The sequence below is a fragment of the Bos mutus genome, chromosome 17, assembly GCF_027580195.1.
Source record: "Bos mutus isolate GX-2022 chromosome 17, NWIPB_WYAK_1.1, whole genome shotgun sequence".
In the NCBI taxonomy this organism is placed as follows: domain Eukaryota; kingdom Metazoa; phylum Chordata; class Mammalia; order Artiodactyla; family Bovidae; genus Bos; species Bos mutus.
In genome coordinates, this window is record NC_091633.1 from 9,431,249 (window position 1) to 9,443,666 (window position 12,418).

The window sequence follows — 12,418 nt, forward strand, 5'->3', positions numbered from 1 at the left end:
ACGTATTTACAAAATAGAAGTAGAGTCATGGATGTAGAAAACAAACTTATGGTTACCACGGGTGAAGGGGGAAAGGGGAGGGATAAACTGGGAGATTGAGACTGACATATACACACTACATATAAAACAGATAACTAATATGAACCTGCTGTATAGCATGGGGAACTCGACTCAATACTCCGTAATAGCCTATTGTTGTTGCAGTTGTTGAGTCGCTAAGTCAAGTACAACTATTTGCAACCCCATGGACTGTAGCCCATCAGGCTTCTCTGTCCATGGGATTTCCCAGGCAAGAATACTGGAATGGGTTCCCATTTCCTTCTCCTGGGGATCTTCCTGACCCAGGGATCAAACCCGTATCTCCTGCATTGGCAGGCGGGTTCTTTACTGCTGAGCCACCAGGGAAGTCCGTATTACCTGGAGATTCTGTTTAAATGCAGGTTCTGATTCAGGTCTAGGCTGAAACCAAGACTATGAATTTCTAACAGGCTCTGGAGTTTGCTGATGCTGCTTGTTCACGGATTATACTGAGAGTAGTAGCAAAGCCCTAGGATATTGAAAGCAATCTGCATTTTAAAAAGTCCCCTACACAACAATGTGAAGCATACAGTTAAATATGGTTAAAATATTATGTTTTATATTATGTGGTCTTCCCTGGTGTCTCAGCAGTAAAGAATCAACCTGCAATGCAGGAGGCGCAAGTTTGATCCCTGAGTTGGAGAGATCCCCTGGAGAAGAAAATGGCAACTCACTCCAGTATTCTTGCCTGGGGACTTCCATGGACATTGGACCAGGCAGTTTATGGGGTCGAAAGAGTCGGACACGACTTAGTAACTAAACAACAAAATATTATGTGACTTTTACCACAGACGTGCTTGCGTGCTTGCTAAGTCGCTTCAGTTGTGTGCCACTCTATGGACTGTAGCCCACCAGGCTCTTCTGTCCATGGAATTCTCCAGTCAAGAATACTGGAATGGGTTGCCAGGCCCTTCTCCAAGGGATCTTCCTGACCCAGGGATTGAACCTTCGTCTCTTATATCTCCTGCACTGGAAGGCAGGTTCTTTACTACTAGCACCACCTTAGAAGCCCCTTGCCCCCTACCCAACCCCGCCACAGACACAAAGGTCCCTAAGTTACTTCTGATGCCCAAATAGACTTCTGAATTTGTAGAATAAGTGGATAAGAATCAAAGTGCATTGGACCAAAATATGGGAACCGATCCTGACTGTCATTAACCCCTTGTGTGACCTTAGGCAATTCCTGCCTGTCTATAGGTCTTATTTTCCTCATCAAGGATAGATCTGTTGATCTCTTAGGCCCTTCCAGCTCTCACGTTTCAGGAAACCCTTCAGGACAATTTAGGACCAATGACGGCCTGAGTCTAAGAACTACAATCCCCACAATGCCCTGCGTTTTTCAGCTCCCTTTGGGGATCCTAAGAGGACGACCGCGCCTGGAGGCGCTCCCCACAATCCTTTGCGGTGCTTCAAGGTGGCGGCACCCGTGGCACCATGAGCGATCTGGAGAGCAGCAGCAGCAGCAGCAGCGATGAAGAGGAGCTGGAACGGTGCCGCGAGGCAGCGTTGCCGGCTTGGGGCTTGGAGCAGCGCCCGAGGGGTCCAGAGAAGCCAGGAGTCGGTAGGGGACTATATTCGGGGGGTCTGGACGTAGAGCGTATGATCTTCCCCTCAGGCCTGAGAGGATGGACGGTGAAGAGGGTGTCACCGGGATTCGACTTCTTTCCCTGAGGAGGCTCCACGGCTTGGGTAGGGTTTAGAGTAGGATTTAGAGTCAAAATACGGACCAGGGCAGCGGGGCGGGTTGTTCATTATCCCTGTCAGGGAAACCAAGGCACCAGAGTATCTCTTGACTCTGCCTTCTTGGGTCCATCCTAACTGTTGCACCCTGGGCGGCCCGCCACTCATCGGAGATTACTGCGACAGCTGGATTCTTGCATCCAGCCTTTCTTCGGCTCCACTTTGCCAGCGAGCTGCGTCGCACACCTCCTTGACCGTGACTCCCTTTGCTGTTGTTCAGTCGCTCAGTCATGTCAGACTCTGCGACCCCATGGATTGCAGCACACCAGCCTTCCCCATTCTTCACTATCTTTCTTGTCCTTCACTGATTCCCTAGTGCCCTGGAAATAAATCCCAGACCCCTTAACATAAGGGCGCCCAATGGTGGGTAAAGTGCAGAGGACTTGTGAATATTAATGGGAAAAATATTTCATCTCACTTTCTCCAGTCTCTGAAATTTAGCCTGTCTTTCCATCATGCGTGTGAACAACCGCAGTAGTTTTGGCGATACCTGTTACTTTGTCTTAACAAAAGTCTCAGACTTTCAAATCCCATTAGTCTTTCAGATATATCAAAAATATTTTATTCACAATATGTTGGGAAAAAAATCGTTTCCACTCATCCCTGCTTTAAAATTAAAGTAATTTTGGACTTTCCTCGTGGTCCAGAGGTTAAGAATTCACCTGCCCGTGCAGAGCACACTGGTTTCATCCCTGGTCCGGGGAGATCCCCCATGCCACAGGACAACTAAGTCCTGAGCGTTAAAACCACAGAGCTGGTAAGCTCTGGAGTCGGTGCTCTGCAACAAGAGAAGCCGGTTTCTGCAATGAGAAACCGGAGCACAGAAACCAGAGAGTAGCCCCCAGTTGCTTTAACTAGATAAAGCCCTCAGGCAGCAACGGAAACCCAGCGCAGCCAGAAATAAATTAATTAATTTTTTTAAAATTACAGTAATTTTTAGGCCCATCAGTAGATTTTAATACATTAATGAAGAAGCATATGTATTAAAGTATCCCAAATTTTGCTTTTTACTCTTAATGATAACTGAATTTCACTATCACTGGTTTTCTTTGTAATCCTATGTGTTGTATTTTTTGCATCTAAAAGATTATTCTGAGAAGGATCCAGGCTGCCAGAGCAGGCCATGGCAAAGCAAGGTTAACTCCTGCTTTTGTTTTAAAGGACTCATAAGCCCTAGGGACTTCCCTGGTGATCCAGTGGCTAAGACTCCGTGCTCCCAGTGCAGGGGGCCTTTGTTGGATCCCTGGTCAGGGTATTAGACTGCATGTTGCAGCTAAGAAGTTCATAGGCCGCAGCTAAGGATCCAGAGTGCCGAAACTAAGACCCGGCAGAGCTGAGTAAATAAATAATTTCTGTAAAAGTTAAAATAATAAATAAATAAAAGGATTTACAAACCCTTTGGTAATCAATTCCCAGCCTTTGGTAATCAGTTCCCAGCTTGCTTTCCTGCCACACGTTCCACAGCTAGGCTCCAGACCATACTATGTCCTCTCATCTGTGGTCACCATAACTCTGCCATTTTCTTTTTATTTTCTGTGTGCAGAAATGCCTTTCCATCTCCACCACTCACTCAGTTCATTTCAGTTCAGTCACTCAGTCACGTCCAGCTCTTTGCAACCCCCTAGACTAGAGCATGTCTGGCTTCCGTGTCCATCACCAACTCCCGAAACCTACTCAAACTCATGTCCATCACGTCGGTGATGCCATCCAGCTGTCTTATCCTCTGTCGTCCCCTTCTCCTCCTGCCGTCAATCTTTCCCAGCATCAGGGTCTTTTCCAATGAGTTGCTTCTTTCAATCAGGTGGCCAAAGTATTGGAGTTTCAGCTTCAGCATCAGTCCTTCCAGTGAATATTCAGAACTGATTTCCTTTAGGATGAACTGGTTGGAATTCCATGCAGTCCAAGGGACTCTCGAGAGTCTTCTCCAACACCACACTTCAGAAGCATCACTTCGTTGGCGCTCAGCTTTCTTTATAGTCCAATTCTCACATCCATACATGACTACTGGAAAAACCATAGCTTTGACTAGACGGACCTTTGTTGGCAAAGTAATGTCTCTGCTTTTTAATATGCTGTCTAGGTTGGTCATAGCTTTTCTTCCAAGGAGCATGCGTCTTTTAATTTCATGGCCGCAGTCACCATCTGCAGTGATTTTGGAGCCCCCAAAAGTAAAGTCCTGCCACCACTCACTAGCAGGAAGAATTTGGGCGGGGTACTTAAGTCTCATTGTATTTAAATTTCCTCATCTGTAATGTGGGGTTAAGGATAGTACCCACCGTTGTAAGGAGTGGAGATGATGTATCTGCAGTGCTTGGCACACATTAAAGGCCCAGTAAAGAGCAGTTATGTGGTTGGTCTCTCGTCATGGACACATTTCCCCTTCCTGTCTGGCTCCCATTTATCCTTTAATACAGCTGAGACACCATCTCTTCAGGAGGACTGGGTTACATGCCTTCTCTCCACGATCGTCATACTTTATGTGATTCCCTTCATATATAATGCTTTCCTTTCTTCTACAATTGCTTCTTTACTTATCCTGCCTTTTTTCCTTTCACCCCTCCAACCCCAGTACCTAGAGTCAACTGTGGCTCATACTTGCTCCACAAATTTATTGAGTGAGAGGTTGCATGATGTGAACTTCACAAGGGCTGGTGTCTGTTCACCATGGTATCCCCAGGGCCTATACCTTGCTCAGCAAAATGATTTTTAAATGAATGAACTTGCCGGAAAGGGGCCTCTAAGGGGTGAGGAAGCTGAGACCCTAGCAAGACTCCCCGTCCAGTGATCAGCATAACTGAGCCCCCTTCGTTTCTCTCTTCCAGAGCACTTAGCACACAGCTAAGCACACAGTGGGCACTCAATAAATGCTGGAATCAAAGTACACTTAGACGTGCTCATTCAGCATGGTGATGAAGAGGGGCTGTGGAGCCAGACAGCCTGGATCCTCATCCCAGTTCTTGTCGTTTGTTAGCTGTTTGGCTAAGCTATTTAACAGGCTTCCCCAGGGAGGCATGGGTTTGATCCCTGGGTCAGGAAGATCCCCTGGAGAAGGAAATGGCAACATTCTTGCTTGGGAAAGCCCATGGACAGAGGAGCCTGGCAGGCTATAGTCCATGGGGTTGCAGTCAGTCAGTCATGACTTAGCACTGAACAACAACAAGCTATTTTACATCTCCTTGCCTCAGTTTCCTCTTCTGTAAATGGGGGATGGTGACTGCTCCACCTCCACCCCCACCCCCATTAGCCCCATCAGGTTTTTGGAAAGATTCAACAAGTTATAGGCGTAAATGACATAAAATAGTGCCCAGCACACAACAGATGGTGTAGTTGTTTCCTCTGTAAATACCTCAGTGTTCATTATTTCCACAGATGCTACAAATGCTAAGTTGCCAGCCAACCAGCCAAGCCTCAGGTACTGTGCACTTTGTATTCAGATTTCATCTTTTCATTCATTGATGTTGGCCCCTGCCACCTGCCCCCTCAACACACACACCCCATGTACTCCCTGCTATACCTGGTATGTCAGGGTGAGCAAGACACATGTCTTCCCCACCCTCTCGGGGGCAGCCTCTGAGCTGGCAGGAGGTGAGGTCCTTGTGTATGTGTTGCAGGCACAAGGTAGATGAGCATGAACAAGACGGCAACGAGCTTCAGACCACCCCCGAATTCCGAGCCCACGTAGCCAAGAAACTGGGAGCCCTGCTGGACAGGTAACAAACACCTACGTTCTCTTTTCCTGCCCTCATTCATTCATTCCAGGAGTCACGGCCCCCGAGGCCTGGGAGCTCAGCAGATGTCAGTTGGCACCGTGGTAAGCACAAGGTATCACCCTGCCATGCAGGGCTTGTCGTCATCCTTGTCCTCCAGCTGTGGGAGAAGGCTCCCATCTGTGAGAAGAAGCATGTGCCTGCAGTCACGGAGGAGGGAGCAGAGTGGGCTCAACTCCAGGGCCCTGCTCTTAACTGCTGTGCTCTCCTGCTGCCCCCAGAGGAAGAGGGGACCCCGAGATGCAAGAGCTTATTCCCACCACAAGAGGGCAAGGCACCAGCAGAATTCCTGTTTCTTGAGTGCTTACTGTATGACAGGTGCTGCGAGAATATAACCTGTGAAGATCCAGGTTGGCAGGACTTGCCTGGTGGTCCAGTGGCTAAGACTCCACGATCCCAGTGCAGGAGGCCCAGGTTCAGTCCCTGGTCAGGGAACTAGCTCCCACATGCCACAACTGAAGAAAAAATCACGTGTGTCACAAGTAAGATCTAGCGCAGCCAAAGAAATACTTTAAAAAAAAAAGATCCAGATCAGCATTCCTAAAGTAGGTGCCCAGGAACTCGAGTCCAGAGTGTGGCTCTGGGCACCAGGGTTCCAGCGGCAAAGAGGAGGTGGAGAAATGCTGTACTCTGCATACCCACCGTGCCTTGGGAAGTTAATTAATTTATCTTTATAATTTTATTTATTTACTTTTGGCCGTGCTGGGTCTTCATTGCTGTGCAGGCTTTTCTCTAAGTACACAGGCTTCTCATTGCAGTGGCTTCTCTTGTTATAGAGCAGGGGCTCTAGAGCATGTGGGCTCAGTAGTTGTGGCTCCCAGGCTCTAGAGCGCAGGCTCAGTAGTTCTGTTAGTTGGCTTAGTGGGCTTAGTTGCTCTGCGGCATGTGGAATCTTCCTGGATCAGGGATCGAATTCATGTCTCCTGCATTGGCAGGCGGATTCTTTACCACTGAGCCAGCAGGGAAGCCCTGCCCTGGGAGATTTAGATGCTTGGTAGTGTCTTCAAGGCTCTGAGAAGTCCTACAGTAGAGAGTCCTGCATAAATTTGTGTAGTCCGGCATCTTCCAAGCATGTTTGGCCACAGTGCCTCTGTTCCGCGGATGACCAGTGGCGTGGCATGGGACTCGGTCCCGGGCAGGCTGGGCTAGATCCATTCTCACTTGACAAAGCCCAAGCAGATTTTGAAAGGGAGACTCAGGATGTTTGGGCCATAGTCCTTCAATGTGAAGTAACCATCAAAAAGGACAGATGAGCCCTCCCAAAGTGCACAGCTGCTGCTAATCCAGACAGAACTTTGGGCCAGCCCTCAGCAGCCTGCACCCCCATGGCCTTAGTGCCAGTCCCCAATCTGGGAATGTGCTTAACGTGTTTAGGAAGGTCAGTTGGGCATCTCAGTCCGAGGGAGTGCTTTTTCTCAGTGACCGTTCGGCTTCAGGGTAACCAGGGCCACCTGGCATTGCAGTGACCCGTGACGAGCGCTTCCCAGGTGGAAATCCACCGGGTGTTGGTCACCCACCATCAGGATAGGTCCTGCAGCGTTCTGTGTTTATTCCTCTCCAAAGAAATGACTTAGCACAGCTATCCTGAGCCAGTATCTTGTGTTTTAAGGGCTTCCCAGGTGGTGCTAGCAGTAAAGACCCTGCCTGCCAGTGCAGAAGACATAAGAGATGTGAGTTCGATTGGGAAGATCCCCTGGAGAAGGAAATGGCAACCAACTCCAGTATTCTTGCCTGGGGAATCCCATGGACAGAGGAGCCTGATGGGCTATAGTCCATAGGGTCGCACAGAGTCAGACACGACTGAATCAATGTAGCACGCACAGAGAAATGATACCCCAGTTGGTCCCTTGGCACCATGGACATGGTTTGTCCATGGTGGCAACATGGCTTGGCACCATGGTTGTGTGGGGCTGTACTGAGCGCTGTAGGAGGGTTAGCAGCATACTTCGCCTCTACCCACGAGATCCTAGTAACATTGCTCCACTAGCCGTGACAACCAGCTGTGTCTCCAGACATCACCTGATGTCCCTGCTGACTGACACTGAACCACCAGGTTAGATACCCGGCTCAGGGTCAGGACCCTGTTGGCATCATTTCTGTTCCCTCTCCCCAGACCGTGTCCCATGCAGGATGAGGCCTCTGGCACCTACACAAGGCAGTTAGGAGAAGCGCCCAGCACATCGTTCTGTTTGCTGCAAGGGCGTTGCTGAGAGCGTTGGTCTCCAGTTGGGAGGTGACTGCCTCGCTAGCACTCCCCGAGACCTGCTTCCTGGTCTCGGCAGTTCTCCCCTCTTTGTCTGTGCTAGAGAAAGGGGTCCTGTGGAGCTCATTGCTTATCTTTTCTTTTCGGCTGTGCCAGGTCCTCATTGCTTTGCTCAGGCTCTCTAGTTGTGGCGAGCGGGGGCTCGTCTTTATTGAGGTACGAGGGGTTCTCACTGCGGTGGCTTCACTGGTTGGGATCACAGGCTCTAGGCTCACGGGCTTCAGTGGTTGTGGCACGTGGGCTCAGTAGTTGCAGTTCGCAGGCCCTAAAGCACAGGCTCAGTGGTCGTGGCTCACGGGTTTAGTTGCCCCATGACGTGTGGGATCTGCCCGGACCAGGGATTGAACCTGCATTGGTAGGCTTGGTCTTTACCACTGAGCCACCAGGAAACTCTACTGATTGCTTATCTTACAGCAGTAATCATCTTCATCATCGTTATAGCTGGCATTTACTGGCTCACAGCCGGGCTCCATCCTCAGGGATTAGAATTCACTTTCTCATTTGAACCTTGTAACAGCTCTAGGAGGCCGGGAGTCTCATCACTCCCAGTGTTCAGAGGGGTAACACAGGTTCAGAGAGATGGAGTTCCTTGTTAGTAAGTGACAAAAATCAGAACTCAAAACCCAGGTCTGAAGTCTGAGAAAGGTCAGTGGATTGTAACAAAGTCAGTTTCTCAGCTGTGATCATGGATGTTAGTTACACACAGTGTTACCCGAGGGAGAAACCAGGTGGGGAATACATGGGGTCTCCCCATATTATTTCTTGGCACTGAGTGTCAATATATATTAACTCAAGCTTTTTAAATATTTAAAAAAAAAAAAAAGCAGGTCTGCCTGTTATAGGAGCTGAACCTCTGAAACGTTCTTTTCCTCAACTGGTCATATTTCCCTTTTCGTGCTTGCTGCCAGGAAGTTCAGAACCAAATGTGTGCCCTCTGTCTAGCAAGTCTCTCGGGCTTCCTGGCCACACTTCCGGCTCTTTCTGTCCCTCTTGCTCTCATTTTCTCTTTGCCTTATTTGAAGTTGCATTCTGTTATACTATGAGTATCTTCAAAACTTCTTCAGCACTTTGTGGGATAAAGTAGGGTTTGAACCAGTGAGTCACCATCGTTTGAGCTGACAGGGGCTCTTCACCACATTATGGCTGTGACCAGGCATGTTCCCATCAGCTGGGGGCCCTCTGCATCCATGAGTAGCATTGCATTACTCTATCCCCTCCACTTAGCAACAACAAAAAGAAGTTTTAATTAAAAAGAATATTTGTTGTTGTTACCCAAAATCTCATCCTAAATCCACTGTCTCTTCCTGTAGCTCCATTACCATTTCAGAAATCGTGAAGGAGCCAAGAAAGGCCGAGGTGCAGCAAGGCGCCCTGGAGGATGACGGTGAGCAGCTCAACTATTGATAACAGCGTTCCTTTATTAAGCCCCCGCCTGTGAGTCTGGAGCTACGAAATGCCCTTTTGGCATATTATCTTCCTTCATGCCTGCAGGCCCTGTCCGAGGCAGATGTTATGGTGACCGTGTTCACAGGGGGACCCATGAGGGGAGCTGGGGCCAGGAATGTGGCCACTGGCCCGAGGTGACCCTGAGCAGGAGCGCCTGCTGCACCCCACAGCCTCTCGCACACAAGTCTCTGTCCCCTGCCTGACTCACTGACCACTCTGCAAGCTGCCATAGGCAGGTAGCTCAGCTGCTGAGTCCCAGAAGCCTCGGGAGACTTGCTGGCTTGACTTGGTGGCCGGCAACCCCTCAAGCACCCAGTCCCCTCGCTGCAGCAGAAGGAAGCATGCTGCCTCTCATCCTGTGAGGCACCACTCTCTATTAGACAGGAGCGATGCCCTCTGGACCAGGGGCTCCGTGAGGGCAGAGATGGGGCAGCTTCGGCACTTGGGGGCCCCTGGCTGTGCTGACTCTGTCCCCATGGGTTGCAGGCTTCCGCCTTTTCTTCACGTCCATCCCTGGAGGCCCCGAGAAGGAAGCTGCTCCCCAGCCCTGCCGGAAACGGTTGCCTTCCAGCTCCAGGTGAGATGACGCGTCCTTTCCTCAGGTTCCCTCATTTTGGCCAGATCCCCCCCACTTCCACCCACAGATAGCCACATGGACCCCAGTCAGGCCTGGGCCCAGGAGGAGTCCCACCAGGTAGCTGGAGACATAGTAGCTCAGTGGGAGCGGGAGAGTTTCCACTGGGGGCTAGATGTTGACTGCTCTCGGAGCACCTATCTCGTGCCTGACACACACTCCTGGGACATCCCTGTGAAGCCTGGGCTCTGTTAAGATCCCCACTTGATAGGTGAAGACCCTGAGGGTTGGAGAGGTTAAGTCACGAAACGAGGTCACACAGCCTGGAAGGAGAGAAGCCTGTGTGGGAACCCAGGTCTGCCCCCCGGCCAAGCCTGAGTTCTCCACATACCGCCGTCTCTCCCTGGCCTCCGTCTGGTGGCCTGGCCTGGGGCAGGCGCGGCGCCTTTGAGGCCCAGTCCCGAGTCCCACTAACACTCCCCCCACCCTCCCCGGCAGCAGCGATGATGGCGACGAGGAGTTACGGCGCTGCCGGGAGGCGGCTGTGTCCGCTTCTGACATTCTCCAGGAGTCCGCCATCCATGGCCATGTCTCCGTGGAGAAAAAGAAGAAACGGAAGTTGAAAAAGAAAGCCAAGAAGGAGGACAGTGCTGACGTGGCCGCTACCGCCACCAGCAAGGCCGCAGTCGGGAGGCAGGAAAAGGAGTCTGCCCAGCTCAACGGAGACCAGGCGCCCCCTGGGACCAAAAAGAAGAAACGGAAGAAAAAGACAAAGAAGGCCAGTGAGGCCTCCCCGTCCCCGCCAACAAAGAGCGCTGCTGCCGTTCCCTCGAACTGAGCCCAGCGTGCGGGCCGGGAGCCCACCAGCTCAGGCTTCCCACAGGGACTAGCCTGTCTGAGCCCTGAGTCCCTCTCCAATGTAAGAACTTGGCTGGCGAGTCCAGGCTCTGCCCGTGACTGGGGCCAGCCCAGGCGTAGGGGCCGAGAAGTGGTCATAGGGTGAGCGGGGCCTGCCCTCCTGTGCTCCCCCTGAGGCCTGTGGTACCAGAACATTCTGTGACCCCAGGAAGAAGGAGATTCCCAGTCACTGAGGGCTGAAGGCCAAGTAGTCGAGCTCCCGCCGCCTCAGTCTGGTGCAGGAGACGACCTGAAGGAGACAAGGTGGGGTGGGCCCCCGAGGCCCCAGAGCCCCTTGTGTGTCTCCCTCCACACAGGCTTCATAAAACACTGTCTAGAAAAGAGAGAGATCTACTCTGCCCCCACACCCGGTTTTCCAGAATTTTGTCTCCACAATGTGAATATGCCATGTGTGATCGTGTCTCTGAGCCAGCCAGATTATGGAAAATGTCGAGGGAACAGAAATGTAACAAGAGATCTGGGTGCTGCCCCTGATCCCAAGTCAGTGCTGAGCTTGATGAGCATCATGCAGGTGGGGTCCTCCTGCCTACACCCCAGGAAGTGTTCCCACACCCCAGCTTCAAGACTGCAGGGAGTGTCACAGCACTCGTGGCCTGGGACTCCTGGACCCACGTGTCCTGCAAGAAGGAGCAGAAGTTCATGGTGAAGGAGGCATTCCAGCTCGGTGGCCTGGCCGCGGAGATTCGGTGGAGCCAGGAAGACAGAGGTGGGATGTGAGAGTGTGTGTGCCGGCCCCGCCCCTCCTCAGGCCCCGAGCCCCCTTCCGCCTGCCCACCCCACCTATACAACAAGCAAGATATTGGACACGATCCGTGTTTACTTTACTAAAAGTTAAATAAATGTACAGGCTCGCTCTCAGCTGACTGCAGGCTGCGCTGATGCTAGTTCTCTCCTTGCCCTGTCCTCAATCCAGGATGGAGGTGGTCTACGAGGGCCGGCTTATCTGCAGCAGCCCCCCCCCCCACCCGGGAGATGAGGTCATGTGAGCCCTGGGCTGACATGGCTGCCTTATCACTCAGGACCTCAGCCTCCTCGGCGGGGGGGGCGGGCTGGGAACCCTCCCCTCAGCTAGCTGGCCCTAGCTCCCAGGTGCAACCCCTCCACTGATCTTGCCTCTCTTCTCCCTCTGGGCCCCTCAGCTCTGCTTCCCCGGCCTTGCTGCTTTCTGAGCTCAGCAGCTTCACTCCCGAAGCCGGGAAGGGTGTTCCGCCCCACAGCCTCGACTTGGCACCAGGCTCTCACCAGGGGCAGGGATGACGCCTAGGCCTGCAGGGGTGGGGGGCTTTCCAGTAGATGCAGGATGCCAGGCTGGCCTCAGAAGGTGTGGTGCTCAGGGGGGACAAAATGTCGAAGAAAACCAGAGGTCACGGGCTGGGGAGAAGTTTGGCTTCGGTGGAAGAAAGCTGGAGAGGCCTGCGTTTCCCCAGGCCCCAGCCCAGAGGAGCCACTCAGGTGAGGCTTAGGAGAGTGGGGACAGGTAGGTCTAAAGGGGCATGCGGTTAATAGCAAGGGGGCTAGGTGGAATGGCCTGATTGGGGCATAGGTGACAGAGTTGGGGCCACATTGACCTATGACCTCTGCCAGCTACACGGGCTGCTGTCCTGAGAAGTGTGGCTGGCAGTTCCCTGCTGG

At 51.8% G+C, this 12,418-nt stretch overlaps 1 protein-coding gene across 2 annotated transcripts; it reads left to right on the top strand.

Moving 5' to 3' along the window:
- Positions 1–1,475: 1,475 nt before the first annotated feature.
- C17H12orf43 (chromosome 17 C12orf43 homolog) lies at positions 1,476–11,649 on the top strand. 2 transcript variants are annotated; one of them, XM_005891491.3, is made up of 6 exons: positions 1,476–1,639; positions 5,188–5,230; positions 5,430–5,528; positions 9,159–9,232; positions 9,781–9,871; positions 10,367–11,649. In XM_005891491.3, exons 1-6 carry the CDS (start codon positions 1,513–1,515, stop codon positions 10,704–10,706), a joined length of 774 nt encoding a protein of 257 aa, XP_005891553.1. In that variant the 5' UTR covers positions 1,476–1,512; the 3' UTR covers positions 10,707–11,649. The 2 variants fall into 2 exon arrangements, with proteins under 2 accessions (XP_005891553.1, XP_005891554.1); XM_005891492.3 differs by having other exon boundaries at positions 10,370–11,649.
- Positions 11,650–12,418: the final 769 nt, after the last annotated feature.

Excerpts from the sequence above, each read along its gene's own strand:
- C17H12orf43 (XM_005891491.3), top strand. The coding sequence starts at position 1,513 with ATGAGCGATCTGGAGAGCAGCAGCAGCAGCAGCAGCGATGAAGAGGAG. Across the intron at positions 9,233-9,780 it reads AGGCGCCCTGGAGGATGACG|GCTTCCGCCTTTTCTTCACG; the intron begins GTGAGCAGCTCA and ends CATGGGTTGCAG. Across the intron at positions 9,872-10,366 it reads CGGTTGCCTTCCAGCTCCAG|CAGCGATGATGGCGACGAGG; the intron begins GTGAGATGACGC and ends CCTCCCCGGCAG.